The following is a 17619-nucleotide window of genomic DNA, read 5'->3' on the forward strand; positions in this document are numbered from 1 at the left end:
TCCTGTGTTTTCCCAGACACTTGTATTAGCGACGGATTGTGACGGATAGCCATCCATTTCATCCATCGTGCACTTGATCCGTCGGAAAATAGAGGTCCGTCGGGCAGAGAAAACGTTCAGAGGAACATTTTTCCTGGACGTCGGAAAATCGCTCAGCAACGGGTCCTGCCCTGTCCGTCGCTGGCTACAATGGAAGCCTATGGACACAGGATCCATCGCTGACCATCAAACACTGGAATCCAGAGACGTATCCCGTTTTTTCATTCTGAGCATGCCTGAATTCCTGCCTGGAAGGATTTTCTAGACAGGGAAAAATTCTCTCTCTCGCTCTCTCCAGAATTTTATACCTACAAATTCAGGCACTTCCTCATTCGTTGGATCCGTTTTTCTTTATTTTCCTGACATCCGTCGATGCGTCACAACGATGCATTGTAATGGCAGCCTACCGACGGAAGTGTGAAAGAAGCCTTAGTACTGTGGTATAAGAAGTCTGGGAGTGCCGCAACTGCATCATCCCTGGGCTTCAGAAGAGTGGTCAGTTTTAGTTTGTGTCTGTTTGAGCCCGATATGAAGGATGCTAAATGGGAGTTGACCATGACAAAGACCTTTTGTGGGCCTATGGAGGCTGAATGTTTCAGAATATATAAGATTTTAGGGAGGACTATCATTTCAAAGGGACTCTGTCAGCACAGAATTACTGTTCAAACCAAGAACAGGCGTTTGGTGTTTAATGGCGGGGCCAATCATCTATATACACCTTCCCACCTGCTTGGTTTCCATGTATCTCCTCCCTTCTAAGGCCCTAAGAAGCCGGAGCTGTCAATTAAATAAAAGGGGGTGGAGAGAGGGAAACCAAGAAGGTGGGAAGGTGTATATTAAGGATTGGTCCCACCGTGAAGCACCGAGCGGCGGGACTAAGTTTGAACAGTCATTTTGTGCTGACAGAGTCCCTGCAATTAAATTAATTCTCCTAGCTACTGACAAAGGGAGGGCACCTCATATTCTAATTTTCTCCTGCAGGTATGACAAATGAGGGTATATATTTAAATCACAAAGTTGAGTGTTAAATCACAGAGTTGGGTGTGATTTCTTACTATACTGTATTTATACCTAGATATTTAAAGTGGGATACTATTCGAATGCACATGCTCAGTATTTGGTCAGTATTTTACCTCAGTATTTAAGCCCAAACGAGGAGTGGGTGAAAAATGCAGATGTGGTGCTATGTTTCTATTATACTTTTACTCTGACTGTTCCTCTACTGATCTTATAATAATAATTTTATTTCTATAGCGTCAACATATTCCGCAGCACTTTACATTTTAGAGGGGACTTGTAAAGACAATAAAAAACATTCCAGAACAACAATAATCACATAAATCAACAGATACTAGGATGAGCGTTGGCCATGATCGTAAACTTACAATCTATGGAGAAAATAGAGGAGACAAGAAAGGTGGTTGGTAACAATTGCTCGCATTGTACGGTCAGGCCATCAATGTAATAGATAGGGTGTTTATGTAATGCTGTATGAATGGGTCACCAACCAATATGTGTAAAAGTACAGACACAGAGGTCTATTAATTGCACAACGGGTGTGAGAACAGATGATACGAGGGACCTGGTTTTGAAGAAAATGTTGTATGGGCAAAACAGGGATAGTTAAATATGTTGAGGCGGTAAGACAATCTGACAAAATGCATTTTAGGGCATGTTTAAAACTGGGAATATGGGGGATTAATCAAAGTGTCCTAGGTAATGCATTCCAAAGAATTGGTGCAGCACGCAATAAGTCTTGGAGACGGGGGTGGGAGATTTGGATTATTAAGAATGTTAATCTTACATCATTAGTAAAACGGAAGGCACGGGCAGGATGTAGACTACGACGATGGAGGAGATGTAGAGTGGTGTTGAAGAGTGGAGTGCTTTATGAGTGAAAGTGATAAATTTATATTGAACTCTGGAGTGGATTGGTAATCAGTGCAATGACTGGATAGAGGCATCAGTGTAATGGAATATGATCCTAGCTGCTGCATTCAGGATGGATTGGGGAGGGTAGAGTTTAATAAGAGGGAGATCGATTAGTAGAGAGTTGCAATAGTCCAGACAAGAATGAAAAAGAGTAGCGGTAGGAGTTTTTGAAGTGTTGAAAGTAAAAAAAAGATCTGAATCAAGTATGACCTCAAGACAGCGGGCATGTTGCTGGGGAGTAATGGTAGAGCCACACATGGAAATGGCAATGTCAGGCATAGGTAGGTTAGGCAGATTTAAGCTTACTATTACTAAGGTAAAAAACTCAAAAACTGAATGTGGCCTTACCAGCAGAATTAATCCACATTTAACCTCTTAGTGCTTAGAGGTTACAACATGGATTTCTGCCAGTTTTTGTTTCATTTTTGACACCTAAAAGCACCATGAATTTCATATATTTTATTTACAAGTGGTTTTTGCAAGATGTTATTTTGGATGTTTGTACATATTTATAGTATTTTAAGTTCTACAAGCCTTTAGCACATGCACCGACAAAAAAACTCCATGAATAAAGCATTTTTTTTTTTTTTAAAAGGCTAATTTAAAAAATGCACCAAGGCAGTAAAATGGCACTCACCACTGTTTATAGTTTTTCCTACTGGCTTTAAGCTAATATGTGGCCACGGTGTCTTTTACCTAAATACAGCTGGAAAAAAAACAACAGCAAAAACATGCAATTTTTTCTAAAAATACGATATCTAAAACCACCCTAACTGCTTGTTTTAGCGATCCTCCTGACTCCTCTACCTTTTAGGTTAAGTTCTTACAATGATCTCTTGACACTACATATGTTCACTATGCAAAAAAAAACCACAGTCTTAAGTTTCAGCAAAGTGTAAACTGATCTGTTGAAGCCTGCAACGTGTCAATTCTTCTTCCCGGTATGTACACTGAGTTTTATGTGCAGTTTTTCCCTATAGACTTGCATTAGATATGGAAAATCCACAGGTAAAAATTGCATGTAATCCACACATGACTCTATCAACAAAGTTTTGTCGAAGACAAAACACCAAAAGGCATATAAAAAAAACAAAGCAGCTTAACTTAAAACATGACATATCAAAAAGAGACAAAAACTGCAGAGTAAAAAAGAGCACAAAAACACAATGAAAAATAAAATGCAACTAACTTAATGGGGTTTTCCAGTCTTATCCTACAAGTCTGCAGTCACTCTACGTGAATCCTCTTATCGCATGCACTGTTAGGATTCTCCGATGCCAGGAGTGGGGGGGAGGGGTCATGTGACTGCAAGTATGCAATTTGCATAGTTCTGACCACATTCCGATTAAACTGTATCTGGCTTCGCTCACTACACTTGCGTTGAGAAAGGCTGCGACCATCTAGTTGGCATGTGACCACATGTATCCAAATCACACACGTCCGGTAACGTATCCTCACAGTGTGTAGTATGCACAATGTGAGGATTCACAAGTCTGCAGTTGCACAGAGTGACTGCAGACATGTAGTTTAACAACAACCGCTGCAGAAATGCTGCAGAAAATCTACAACATCAAAAACTCATCAAATACTCATCGTGAGAACTTTACTCATATCTTATTTTTTAATACCTAATGATGTCATTATTCTGTTAGGCTAAGTGGTCTGATTTCTCCATTGCTGCACATGCAACACATGAATGAATAATAAGTGCAGAGCTTCCTCCTCCTTGTGGCTCTTTTCACTTTAATGTCACTTAGAAGAGGTGACAAAAAGTACTATTATCTACAGGTCACCTGCTATGTAACACCACACTTACTTAGCACCATGTTATGATTCAGCCTGTGCTGAAATGATGTAGAATAGAATTAAAATACTTAATGTCCTTTTTTCAGTCATTTTATGAAGTCTTTTGTATCAGTGTTTCATTTCTGATTATCCTCGATGTGTCCAAGAGCAACAAGATGCAATGCACTGACACATTAAGAGCAATAATCCTGATTTGCTATGCATGTAGTGGGCGCTGATATATGAAGATACATGTCAAGGGAAGACACGCAAAGAATTACTAAATCATTGTCTTCTAACCTACTGCACATTGGTCTGAATCTCTCATTTAATTGAAACGCTGAACAGTCGTACGCTTGTCAACATCAAGGAAACAATATCCTGGTGATTATAGAAGAGCAAACAGTGTCAAGCTCAATCACATCAGCGGCCCCCTGAGATCTGCCTCAGTGCAACACTCTGCGTTCAATTAACCATATGACTGCTTGTATTTAGCACCACCGTACTGTATATTCACAACATAAAACTCATCATGTTATAGTTACTAATCACCTAAACATGGAAAGACAGGAAATTTCAGGTTTTCCCAGATTACAATATTGATAGCCTATGGTTAGGAAGGGTTATCCATACCAGATTAGTGGGAGTCTGACACTTAGCACCCCCAACAATCAGGTGGTTGAAAGGGCACAAGCGAGTGCAGCAGCTTCAATGTTTACACCACTCTGCTTACCTGCTTTATGCCATCACCTTAGTAGCGCCACTGCTCAGGATCGCAGCGCTGTTCCATTCACTTCTATGGGACACTGCTGCAAACCTGAGCACGGGGGCTCCTTTGTAAATTCCATGTAGGTAGATGGACCAATGTAAATAATGAAGAGTCCCGAACACTCACGAGAGCTACGGTCCTTTTAAACATTTGATTGACGGGACTATGGGGGGGAGGGGGAATCTGCAATGGAATCCGTAACGTGTGCACATACCCTTAAGGGTCAATATTGACTTTTGGGATTCCTACATCCAATAGTTGGTGCCAGACATAAAGTCATCTTCCTTCTAAAGAGGCTAATTGCATAGAAAATAATTCATTAAAGGGATTGTCCACTTAAAACAAGCTTTCACCTACTTACAGGATAGCTGATAACTCACTATAGTGTCATATTACTAGAAGGGAAGTTTCAACCCTGCTACAAAATGGTGTGGAAGGTTATATACTCATCCTCCACTCCATTCATTCTCTGTGGAGCTGTCAGAAAAAGCTGAACGCAGTGCTCGACAACCCTACAGGGAGTGAATGGAGTTGTGGTTGAGCATACGCACTGCTGCTCCATTCTACGGATACAATAGATCTCCGTTCTCCCAATCAGTGCAGGTTCCCTTGGTTGGATTCCTAATGATCAATAAGTTATCACGTATTCCGTGGATAGGTGATAACTTGTTTTCACCAGAAAACCCTTTAACCCCTTCATGACCCAGCCTATTTTGACCTTAAAGACATTGCCGTTTTTTGCAATTCTGACCAGTGTCCCTTTATGAGGTAATAACTCAGGAATGCTTCAATGGATCCTAGCGGTTCTGAGATTGTTTTTTCGTGACATATTGGGCTTCATGTTAGTGGTAAATTTAGGTCAATAAATTCTGTGTTTATTTGTGATAAAAACGGAAATTTGGCGAAAATTTTGAAAATTTCGCAATTTTCACATTTTGAATTTTTATTCTGTTAAACCAGAGAGGTATGTGACACAAAATAGTTAATAAATAACATTTCCCACACGTCTACTTTACATCAGCACAATTTTGGAAACAAAATTTTTTTTTGCTAGGAAGTTATAAGGGTTAAAATTTGACCAGCGATTTCTCATTTTTACAACGAAATTTACAAAACCATTTTTTTTAGGGACCACCTCACATTTGAAGTCAGTTTGAGGGGTCTATATGGCTGAAAATACCCAAAAGTGACACCATTCTAAAAACTGCACCCCTCAAGGTACTCAAAACCACATTCAAGAAGTTTATTAACCCTTCAGGTGCTTCACAGCAGCAGAAGCAACATGGAAGGAAAAAATGAACATTTAACTTTTTAGTCACAAAAATGATTTTTCAGCAACAATTTTTGTATTTTCCCAATGGTAAAAGGAGAAACTGAACCACGAAAGTTGTTGCCCAATTTGTCCTGAGTACGCTGATACCTCATATGTGGGGGTAAACCACTGTTTGGGCGCACGGCAGGGCTTGGAAGGGAAGGAGCGCCATTTGACTTTTTGAATGAAAAATTGGCTGCATTCTTTAGCGGACACCATGTCAAGTTTGGAGAGCCCCCGTGTGCCTAAAAATTGGAGCTCCCCCACAAGTGACCCCATTTTGGAAACTAGACGCCCCAAGGAACTTATCTAGATGCATAGTGAGCCCTTGAAACCCCCAGGTGCTTCACAAATTGATCTGTAAAAATGCAAAAGTACTATTTTTTCACAAAAAAAATTCTTTTAGCCTCAATTTTTTCATTTTCACATGGACAACAGGATAAAATGGATCCTAAAATTTGTTTGGCAATTTCTCCTGAGCACACCGATACCTCACATGTGGGGGTAAACCACTGTTTGGGCACATGGTAAGGCTCGGAAGGGAAGGAGCGCCATTTGACTTTTTGAATGAAAAATTATCTCCATCGTTAGCGGACACCATGTCGTGTTTGGAGAGACCCTGTGTGCTTAAACATTGGAGCTCCCCAACAAGTGACCCCATTTTGGAAACTGGACCCCCCAAGGAACTTATCTAGAGGCCAATCAGAGCGATCGTAGCCACGAGGGGGTGAAGCCACCCCCACCGGGCTAAACTACCACTCCCCCTGTCCCTGCAGATCGGGTGAAATGGGAGTTAACCCTTTCACCCGATCTGCAGGGACGCGATCTTTCCATGACGCATATGCTGCGTCATGGGTCGGAATGGCACCGACTTTCATGACGCAGCGTATGCGTCAAAGGTCGGGAAGGGGTTAAAGGGAACCTGTCACCCCCAAAATCGATGGTGAGGTAAGCTCACCGTCATCAGGGGCTTATTTACAGCATTCTGTAATGCTGTAGATAAGCCGCCGATGTTACCTGAAAGAGGAGAAAAAGAGGTGATTATACTCACCCAGGGGCGGTCCCGCAGCAGTCCGGTCAAATGGGTGTCTCAGGTCCGCTCCGGTGCCTCCCATCTTCATTCCATGATGTCCTCTTCTGGTCTTCATGCCGCGGCGCAGGCATACTTTGTCTGCCCTGTTGAGGGCAGAGCAAAGCACTGCAGTGCACAGGCGCCCTGCCTCTCTGACCTTTCCGGCGCCTGCACACTGCAGTACTTTGCTCTGCCCTCAACAGGGCAGACAAAGTTCGCCTGCGCCGGAGCCGCGGCATGAAGACCAGAAGAGGACGTCATGGAATGAAGATGGGAGGCGCCGGAGCGGACCTGAGACACCCATTTGACCGGACAGCAGCGGGACCGCCCCTGGGTGAGTATAATCTAACCTCTTTTTCTCCTCTTTCAGGTTACATCGGGGGCTAATCTACAACATTACAGAATGCTGTAGATAAGCCCCTGATGACGGTGAGCTTACCTCACTATCGATTTTGGGGGTGACAGGTTCCCTTTAAGTTGATGTACCTGAACTTATGACTATATAGCACTGCTTATATTGCATTAATCTTGATTTACAGGATGTATTTTAGCAAAGAACAGCATTAAGAATTCTGCGAGTTTCAGAGCTGGAATCTCCCAACATTCTGGACTGCTCAGTGATGATTTGCAATCGAGATCGCATAGTCTTTACGCCAATCACTGCCCAGCCGTACTACTACAGAGTGTAAAAAGTTGATTCATCTCACCCTTAGGACTTTTCTATTGAGTTCCACTGAGTTCCATTAGCGGAGCATGGGATCGCTCTGCTGGACGTGGAGGCAATGTGAGTGAATAGAGGTGAAGATCCAGCTACAGCAAGGTAAAACAGTAAGTCACAATAAAAACTGTTGCCATTGTTGTGATGGACCAGTTAGAATTGGCTGGAGAGGGTAGAAAACATTATATTAACCGGTCGCGTTTCGAACACGGCGTGGGTTCTTAAACTTGGTCTGATCGGCTTTAAGAACACACATGTTCAAAACTAGTCCAGTTAATATCATGTTTTCTATCTACTCCAACCAATTCTAACTGGTCCATCACAACAATGCCAACAATTTATATTGTCATCTAAATAAAAATTTACTAGTTTACCTTGCTGGAGCTGGATTTTCACTTCTACTCACTCACACAGCAGTACTACTGTATTGTCAGGGATCAATTAGGCTCTTGGGAATATGACTGGTGAAAAGCTTGTAGCTGCCTTGCAAAAGCAACCTGTGTACCATAGTGTGTATTACTAAATCAAATAACCCCTTCAAAACATAATAAGGACTAGTGCTCGAGATTAAGAGGATTTTAGACACAGTCGGTGGGGTAAAGGAGAAACCTGTAGGACTATGTCACCAAAATTGCTGCCATTTTGATAGTGTATTAGTTTATTATAACACTTTATACATTCTTTCTACGCTGCTAAAAAAAATAAAGGGAACACTAAAACAACAGAATATAACTCCAAGTAAATAAAACTTCTGTGAAATCAAACTGTCCACTCAGGAAGCAACACTGTTTGACAATCAATTTCACATGCTGTTGTGCAAATGGAATACACAACAGATGGAAATTATTGGCAATTATCAAGACCCATTCAATAAAGGAGTAGTTCTGCAGGTGGGGACCATAGACCACATCTCAGTGCCAATGCTTTCTGGCTGATGTTTTGGTCACTTTTGAATGTTGGTTGTGCTTTCACACTCGTGGTAGCATGTGACGGACTCTACAACCCACACAAGTGGCTCAGGTAGTGCAGCTCATCCAGGATGGCACATCAATGCGAGCTGTGGCAAGAAGGTTTGCTATGTCTGTCAACGTAGTGTCCAGAGGCTGGAGGCGCTATCAGGAGACAGGCCAGTACACCAGGAGACATGGAGGGGGCCGCAGAAGGGCAACAACCCAGCAGCAGGACCGCTACCTCAGCCTTTGTGCAAGGAGGAACAGGAGGAGCACTGCCAGAGCCCTGCAAAATGACCTCCAGCAGGCCACAAATGTGCATATGTCTGCACAAACTGTTAGAAACTGACTCCATGAGGGTGGTCTGAGTGCCCAACATCCACAGATGGGGATTGTGCTCACAGCCCAACACCGTTCAGGACGCTTGGCATTTGCTACAGAACACCAAGATTGGCAAATTCAACACTGTCGCCCTATGCTCTTCACAGATGAAAGCAGGTTCACACTGAGCACATGTGACAGACATGACAGAGTCTGAAAGCGCTGTGGAGAGCGCTGCTGCCTGCAACATCCTTCAGCATGACTGGTTTGGCAGTGGGTCAGTAATGGTGTAGGTGGCATTTCTTTGGAGGGCCGCACAGCCTAATCTAATAGTCTAATAGTGACAGCCGAGCATGGTAGTGTGCTAACCGAGTGTCTTCGGCATGCTCAAAAAATATTTTGAGTCCCCAAGGCAGCATGACTCGAAGCTGTTCGACAGCAGCAAAATATGCAGGGATTGCTTAACAGAGAGTGGTTCTATGGGAGCAATGGTGTAATGTGTGACGCCGCTCCGTTCACTGCATTACTACTCTTATAGAACTAGACAGAGAAGGGTCACACATTACTCTACTGCTTTCATACAAGTGGATAAAACAGGGTCACATTTATTGACATCCCCCAAACCCCCCCCCCAAAAAAGGAAAACTTACAAAGTAATTTTCATTTAAATGAACCCCTAGATTCTCATATAGTCCTCCATATTGTACAATGGGCCCCACATAGTGCACCATACAGTATAATGAACCCCATACAGTGTGCAATACAGAATAAAGACTAGAATCACAATGCAGCGCCATTTCGTTGGTGACTGCATTGTGACCTCCACAAGCTACTGGGCGGGAGAAGCACTGGGGACCATTGGTGAGAATCAGGGATGAGGCGGTGTCAGTATCAGCGCCAGGCTTGGTTTCTTTCTGCAAAGGCAAAAATATGAGGGTGGGGGGGAGACATGGAAAAGGACAATAAGTCACTCCCCACAGCACTTTCCATGTGTCTTTCCCCACACCCCTTTCCATGTTTCTCTCCCATCACAATTTTCCATGTCTCTTTCCCCACACCACTTTCCATGTCTCTGACCCCTCACCACTTTTCATGTCTCTCTCCCCACTCCACTTTCTATGTTCCCTCCCCCTTCATATTTTTGCCTGTGCACAAAAGCACCATGGCTGGAACTTCACTGCCGCAGCCCTGATACTTACCAATGGATGAAGTCATCGCTGCTCCAACGGTCCGCAATCTTCACTGCTGTCTGCTGCTCCTCCAGTCTCCACGCAACCCAGGACCTGTTTTAAAGGAAGTGAACAGTACAGCTTACGGTTTCAGATCCTGGCGATAGTGGGTAAGTGGAGCTCACCAGATAGTGCTGAACTACAATAAAATGGCACCCGGCCACACCTACAGCTGTGAATTGAGCAGCCAACAGAGGTGTGCCCAGTTTACCGCTGATGTAATGTAAGGCATAGGGTCGGCGTCCGACTGCTGTCTCCTATGCCCAGTGGTTGCCGTATTTACAGACTGTAAGTGTTGTGCAGCGACACTTACAGGCCTGCAAAGTAAAATGGCAGCCTCCAGTGGCTGTATTAAACATTTATTTAAAAAAAACATAAATACAATTTAATAAAGCACAGGTTAAAACAACATGTTATGTAAGAATTTTTTTTGTTTTAAATAATAAAAAATGCAGCACTTCCCTTTAAACAAAGTTATGAAGAGTGTCTCTTGGTCTGAAAGGCTTGTCCTCCATCGTGTGGACAATCCAATGATTTGAAAGGGCCCAGTGCAATGTTTGCAATCTCCCTGTGGTGGTATTACAGGCAAATGTATCACTTCCAGATTTCAACACATATTACAGCTTCCGCTGGAGATCATAGCTAAGGGAAACTATGTAATCAACCTATTATCAAGGTATCCTTCTAACAAATAGAGATTGATTGTCCAAAGAGAAGCTTTTTGAGATATTAGCGGTGTGTAGACCTAAATACTTTATTGCCTGCCATCGCTCCTGCTCATTCATATAACTAGGAGTTAATAAGTGTTAATGCTTAGTACCCTTGATGTATCTAGGTCATAGTGTCTGACAGGATGATGTCAGAATGTGAAGCACACAGGAACAGCGCGCGCTCTTCCAATTTAATACTGAAACAGACGGTTCTTTCTTTAACCACATGATAATAATCAGATATAGCCTGATATAATAAAATCAATACAATAAGCTCAGCCTTTCCCGTTTAACATATTCAATTTACGGAATCTGTGTTTCTTTCCACTTCCAGCAGAATTTGTGCATTTGAGTAAGAAAGCCTTGAGCTGAACTTGATGTACCACTGAGTCTGGATGGCAAGCCAGCTAAGATTTCCCTTCTGGCTAATGTTCATTTATACATACATGCGCCCTTATCCAAGGATTTCAGCTGCTTGTCTCACCAAGTTTCCTATAAATATAAGGTATATACCGCAGCATGGAAGCATAATCTGATCTACTATTTTGCTAAGGAGAGGATTGAATAAACCAAGCATAACCACATGAAAAGAGATGAGACAAAAGTGTTTATGGCTTCCTAGTTATCAGTACACAAACAGACCATGTCTCCATTTCCCCTTGGAACACAGGCATTAACTGGTCTCCTGTGTATTCAGCATTCCAGAGAGGAGGCCAGGTGTAAAAGACAGAATCCACACAAGTCATGTTCAACTGGAGGCACTCCTGGGCTTTAACTCATATGGAAGATACCAAATACTGTTTAACTTTGATTTATTTTAGCAGTACTTCAAAAAAATATCCTACTAAAAACAGGACATTGATATATCAAAGAGCCTATAACATCTAAAAGAAAAGCAATCTTAACAATGTATAAAGAAAAGTATATAAAATATTATCTGTAATTCTAGTACCAAAGGTATTCAGTAATTGATGCATGCTTTAACGTCCACTGGATAATATGTATTATATACAGTGCCTTGCGAAAGTATTCGTCTCCCTGGAACTTTTTAACCTTTTCCCACATATCATGCTTCAAACATAAAGATACCAAATGTAAATTTTTGGTGAAGAATCAACTACAAGTGGAACACAATTGTGAAGATGAACGAAATGTATTGCATATTTTAAATTTTTGTGGAAATTCAAAAACTGAAAAGTGGGGCGTGCAATATTATTCAGCTCCTTTAACGTAATACTTTGTTGCGCCACCTTTTGATGCGATTACAGCTGCAAGTCGCTTGGGTTATGTCTCTATCAGTTTTGTACATCGAGAGACTGAAATTCTTGCCCATTCTTCCTTGGCAAACAGCTCGAGCTCAGTGAGGTTTGATGGAGATAGTTTGTAAACAGCAGTTTTCAGCTCTTTCCACAGATTCTCGATTGGATTGAGGTCTGGACTTTGACTTGGCCATTCTAACACCTGGATACGTTTATTTGTGAACAATTCCATTGTAGATTTTGCTTTATGTTTGGGATCATTGTCTTGTTGGAAGACAAATCTCCGTGCCAGTCTCAGGTCTTTTGCAGACTCCAACAGGTTTTCTTCAAGAATGGTCCTGTATTTGGCTCCATCCATCTTCCCATCAATTTTAACCATCTTCCCTGTCCCTGCTGAAGAAAAGTAGGCCCAAACCATGATGCTGCCACCACGTTTGACAGTGGGGATGGTGTGTTCAGGGTGATGAGCTGTGTTGCCTTTACGCCAAACATATCGTTTGGCATTGTTGCAAAAAAGTTCGATTTTGGTTTCATCTGACCAGAGCACCTTCTTCCACATGTTTGGTGTGTCTCCCAGGTGGCTTGTTGCAAATTTTAAACAACACTTTTTATGGATATCTTTGAGAAATGGCTTTCTTCTCACCACTCTTCCATAAAGGCCAGATTTGTGCCGTGTATGACTGATTGTTGTCCTATGTCCCACCTCAGCTGTAGATCTCTGCAGTTCATCCAGAGAGATCATGGGCCTCTTGGCTGCATCTCTGATCAGTGTTCTCCTTGTTTGAGATGAAAGTTCAGAGGGACGGCCGGGTCTTAGTAGATTTGCAGTGGTATGATACTCCTTCCATTTCAATATGATCGCTTGCACAGTGCTCCTTGGGATGTTTAAAGTTTTGGAAACATTTTGTATACAAATCCGGCTTTATACTTTTCCACAACAGTATCACAGACCTGCCTGTTGTGTTCCTTGGTCTTCATGATGCTCAGTGCTTCAAACACAACCCTGAGGCTTTCACAGAGCAGGTGCATTTCTACCGAGACTTGATTGCACACAGGTGGATTATACTGTATTTATCATCATTAGGCATTTAGGACAACATTGGATCATTCAGAGATCCACAATGAACTTCTGGAGTGAGTTTGCTGCACTGAAAGTAAAGAGGCCGAATAATATTGCACGCCCCACTTTTCAGTTTTTGAATTTCCACAAAAATTTTAAATAACCAATACATTTAGTTCAACTTCACAATTGTGTTCCACTTGTTGATTCTCAACCAAAAATATAGATTTGGTATCTTTATGTTTGAAACATGATATGTGGGAAAAGGTTGAAAAGTTCCAGGGGACTGAATACTTTCGCAAGGCACTGTAGTCAATTGCCAGATGCTATGCCTGCAAAGAAGGTAAAGGAAAGTCACTAATTAGACAGGTCTTTAAAAGGGTTGTTTCGTAAGCCCCCCAGCAAACAACTGAGTGTGCCGGGGAAGTCACAGACAATGCATTTTTTCTGCATGAGAATCATAGTAGTACATGGTGGCCATTCAGTAAAGTGGCTATCCTAGTAATACAAGTCCACGCATTTAGCGAGCTCTGTTTTTGGTCAACGGAGGGTGTCCATGCAACCTAAGAGGCCTTCAAACAAAGATATGGGAAAAAGGTCAATGTAAATATTTATTTTTTTATAGATATGTATGTATTTGTGTAAATATAAAATGTCTAAATATGTCGTACATATTTAAATAAAACCAGGAAATGTCATCTTTTCCTTTGTTTGTCTGCAAATGGCGAGATATACAAGTGACATTTTAAGGCATAGGTTCCCAAATGTAACATTATTGCTCCTGTCATCAAGTCATTTACAGCAATCTATAGTCTGCGAATGAAATTCACATTATCGCTAGCTGTGAAATCTGTAATCTGAAAAAAGAGCAGAAGGACATTATATGTAGTAACTTAAATTCCCCAAATATCCTACTCAATTTTTAGAATTCTCTGAAGCTACATAATTGACTTGTTTCCCATTGCGTTTCTACACTATAGGCAAACGTACAAATCTAACAATTACACCTATGTGGACCTAGACTGTCTCACAGTATCCCAAAAAGGTGTCCTCTGGTAATTTACTTGATACCTGGCTACAACTCTATTGAAAAAAAGTATTTGAATGTGCTTTTCAATACAAATGAATACAAAAAGAAAAAAAAAGCATACACCATCTGGTGGTACACTTCTGCCAGTCATTGCAAGACGAATGCAACTGTTTAGGCAAATAACTGAATACGTTTGCCCATATTTTTAATGTGACTTTTGCCATGTTGTGGTTTGGCCAACTAGAAGGAATGGGTGGGCTGTCCTGTCACTCACTGCCAATGCTGACGCAAGACATTCACAGGCAATTGGTAACCTAGAAAGAAGTTATTTTCAAGGAATGTACAGTCGAATATAACAACACAGAAAAATGACTGTCAGAGAGCAACAACCAAAACCGGCTTCAATGCATTGATTGTTCGATTTTCCATCAGTGATACTGAATACTATCTCTAGGGACATTTACATAGCCGATGATGAGTATATCTTATTATATTTTATGCAGCAGTAACATTCCATGTATTTTTCTCCAAAGTAAATATTTGCACAATATTTTAAAACAATGTATGTATGTGTGTATATATATATATATATATATATATATATTTACACACACATATATGCGCACAAACTAGCACATATATAAATATATATATATATATACCCATACATACTTCATCAGTGAAAGCGCTGTACATCAGCATGCATTTCACAAATGGCTTTAGAAGCCAGCGATTTAAAGGCCAACACTAGGTATGCATCCCAGCATCATTAACCCTTTCTATAACTGCTCATTACCTTTGTTAGCTGTGCTATCTTCTTGCTCATTTTAAGGTGCAGTTCTGCAGTATACTCCATACTAAGTCCAGCTTGATGTGCCATTACACCAGGAGATGAGGGCACAAACTTGGCAGCACTGGTTGAAGCCCCTCCACTGTAGTAATGCTGTTGCTGATGCCAGCTCATCCCTGTCGCCATCTTCACGTCTTCAGATCCCTTTTACCTCCCCCCTAAAAAACAGTTAGGGAGGGTGAGAAACTGCTGATACTCCAGAGACAATAAAGCCACCGTGGTATATGAATTAGGAAAGAGCAATGTGCTGATGTGCAGCCTGAGGGTTGTGACTGTGCCCAGTGACTGAGGCAAGCACTGCTTACTCACCCTCCCACCTCCGTGTGTGAGGATAACACAGGCTCATTGTGGATGAACGTCCAATGAATGAATGAGCATAGAATAAGGGGGTGTACAAGAGCAGAGATGGAGGTGTGTGTGAGCTCTCAAATACAATTTACCATTTCTGACAGGTGTACAGTCTCCACGGATGATGAACAATGTGGAAATATATTTTCCAAAATTAAAAACGTTCTATTAAAAAAACATTGTGGATCTCAAAGGAACAGAGCAATAAATGTGCAATTGATTCAGTTACAAGTGTATGGGAGTGAAAAACTTCAGAAAATCAGCCTAAACTTAAAATATATGATATCCGTCATAATTAGTGATGAGCGAATATACTCATTACTTGAGATTTCCCTAGCATGCTCGGGGGTCCTCCGAGTATTTTTTAGTGCTCGGAGATTTAGTTTTTATTGCCGCAGCTGAATGATTTACATCTGTTAGCCAGCATAAGTACATGTGGGGGTTGCCTGGTTGCTAGGGAACACCCACATGTAATCAAGCTGGCTAACAGATGTAAATCATTCAGCTGCGGCAATAAAAACTAAATTTCCGAGCACTAAAAAATACTTGGAGGACACCCGAGCATGCTAGGGAAATCTCGAGTAACGAGTATATTTGCTCATCACTAGTCATAATATGTCTTAATTCACAGAACATATCAATTACTACTTCTAATTATCACAGAGAAAAGATTTTAGCCCCATTCATTATTTGCATTTTTTAAGTAACTTTTCTTTTTTCTGTCTCGTGGTATTTGCTGAAGCACATGGTTAATGCTTTTTTGGTCACAATCATATATGCTCTTTATTTTACCCGTTTGGTGACATTTTTACAACATGAAAAATGTGTTATTGCACTAAAAAGTATCAAAAGTTTCAGGTACTTTCCAAAGGGAAATTTGTTGTGACTTTTTGAATAGACACAATTGAAAGAACTGGCAAAAACAGAAACATCTGGAAATCTTAAACTCTGCAAGTCTTTTTCAATAGTGATGTCAGCTTGGCTGCAGAGCTGTGCCTGATTACAACTAACACTTTTTGAGCTTCAACCTCAAAACTATAAGGCCCCCTTCACATGTCAGTATAATACAAGGACCGGTGTCATCAGTGTTTTGGATCAGTGTATCATTAGTGAACCATCAGTATGCCATCCTCGTGCCATCCGTTTTTTTCCCGGTGTGGCTTAAGAAAAATCAATTCCAAAGCTTCTCCTATATTTTGCAATGTTAAACACTTAAAGCACACGGATGCCATCCGTGTACTGTGGGTGTTTTACACAGCCCCATAGACTTGCTTTTCCAAACAACTTTATTAACATTTTCAACCAAAACAAGACATAGAGAGAGCAAGGTTAACATAAATGCAATGACATGAAACATTTATGAAAAGTAAAAATAGAATAAAATAGCAAAACAATAAATACAGTAAATTCTTATGGAAATATTTCCAGCCAGCGAGACCATTTTTTCAAAAAGGAAGGAAAGCAGCCATTCAGAAACGCCAATTTTAGTTCATAGGATTTATGCAAAGCCAGTTTGTCAATAATTTCTTGTAAAGGGGGTACATTAGAAGATTTCCAAAAAAAGCAATAGCATTCTTAGAAACTAAAAGCAGATGTATACCAAGTTTCCTAAAAGGTGGAGTCAATTGATCTGCATTCTCCCCATAGACTTGTATTCCGTGTGCTGCAAGTCCGTGCAAACACATGGACATGTGTGCAGTGCTATAGATTCTAATGGAAAAATGTGGTATCTGTGAAAAATAAATGGATATCACAAGTATTCAAAACATGGACATGTGAAAAGGGCCTAAAGGGAGGTAAAGTACAGCTGAGATGACAGTACTATTAGATGATAGCTATAGCTGTAGGTGTGCATGCAAAGTTCAGCTCTGTTGTACTGTATTAGTTGTAATCAGGCACAGCTCTGCAGTAAAATCAGGAGTGCAGACTATTAGTCATTACATGTCTCACAATGGTAATGCCACCTTTATTTAAAGGGGATCTGTGAGCAGCATTTCACCCCCAAAACTATTTAAATATACATATAGTTCTTTCAAATAAAAATCCAACAATACCTTTACATGGTCAGACCCTTCCTATATTACTGAGAAATCAGCGTTTGAATTGACATGCAAATGATGCTGTATATCTAAAGACTCTCAATCTGACTGACTAATCACAGCATGTGATCCACGGGAAGTGCTGAGCTGATGCGGTAACAGCAGGGGCCGGCTGATTAACCCTCCGGATGCTGCG

At 41.2% G+C, this 17619-nt stretch overlaps 1 protein-coding gene across 4 annotated transcripts in view; it reads right to left on the bottom strand.

The window, feature by feature from the left end:
* FAM184A (family with sequence similarity 184 member A) overlaps positions 1-15363 on the bottom strand; it is a 348725-nt gene extending 333362 nt beyond the window's left edge. For 3 of the 4 annotated variants that reach the window (XM_069726215.1, XM_069726217.1, XM_069726216.1), the window contains exon 1: positions 14983-15363. In XM_069726215.1, coding sequence (XP_069582316.1) covers positions 14983-15162 — 180 coding nt within the window. In that variant the 5' untranslated portion in view covers positions 15163-15363. The remainder of the gene's footprint in view (positions 1-14982) is intronic. The other variant, XM_069726214.1, reaches the window with a different exon arrangement.
* Positions 15364-17619: the final 2256 nt, after the last annotated feature.

Source organism: Ranitomeya imitator, chromosome 5 (genome assembly GCF_032444005.1).
Source record: "Ranitomeya imitator isolate aRanImi1 chromosome 5, aRanImi1.pri, whole genome shotgun sequence".
In the NCBI taxonomy this organism is placed as follows: Eukaryota; Metazoa; Chordata; class Amphibia; order Anura; family Dendrobatidae; genus Ranitomeya; species Ranitomeya imitator.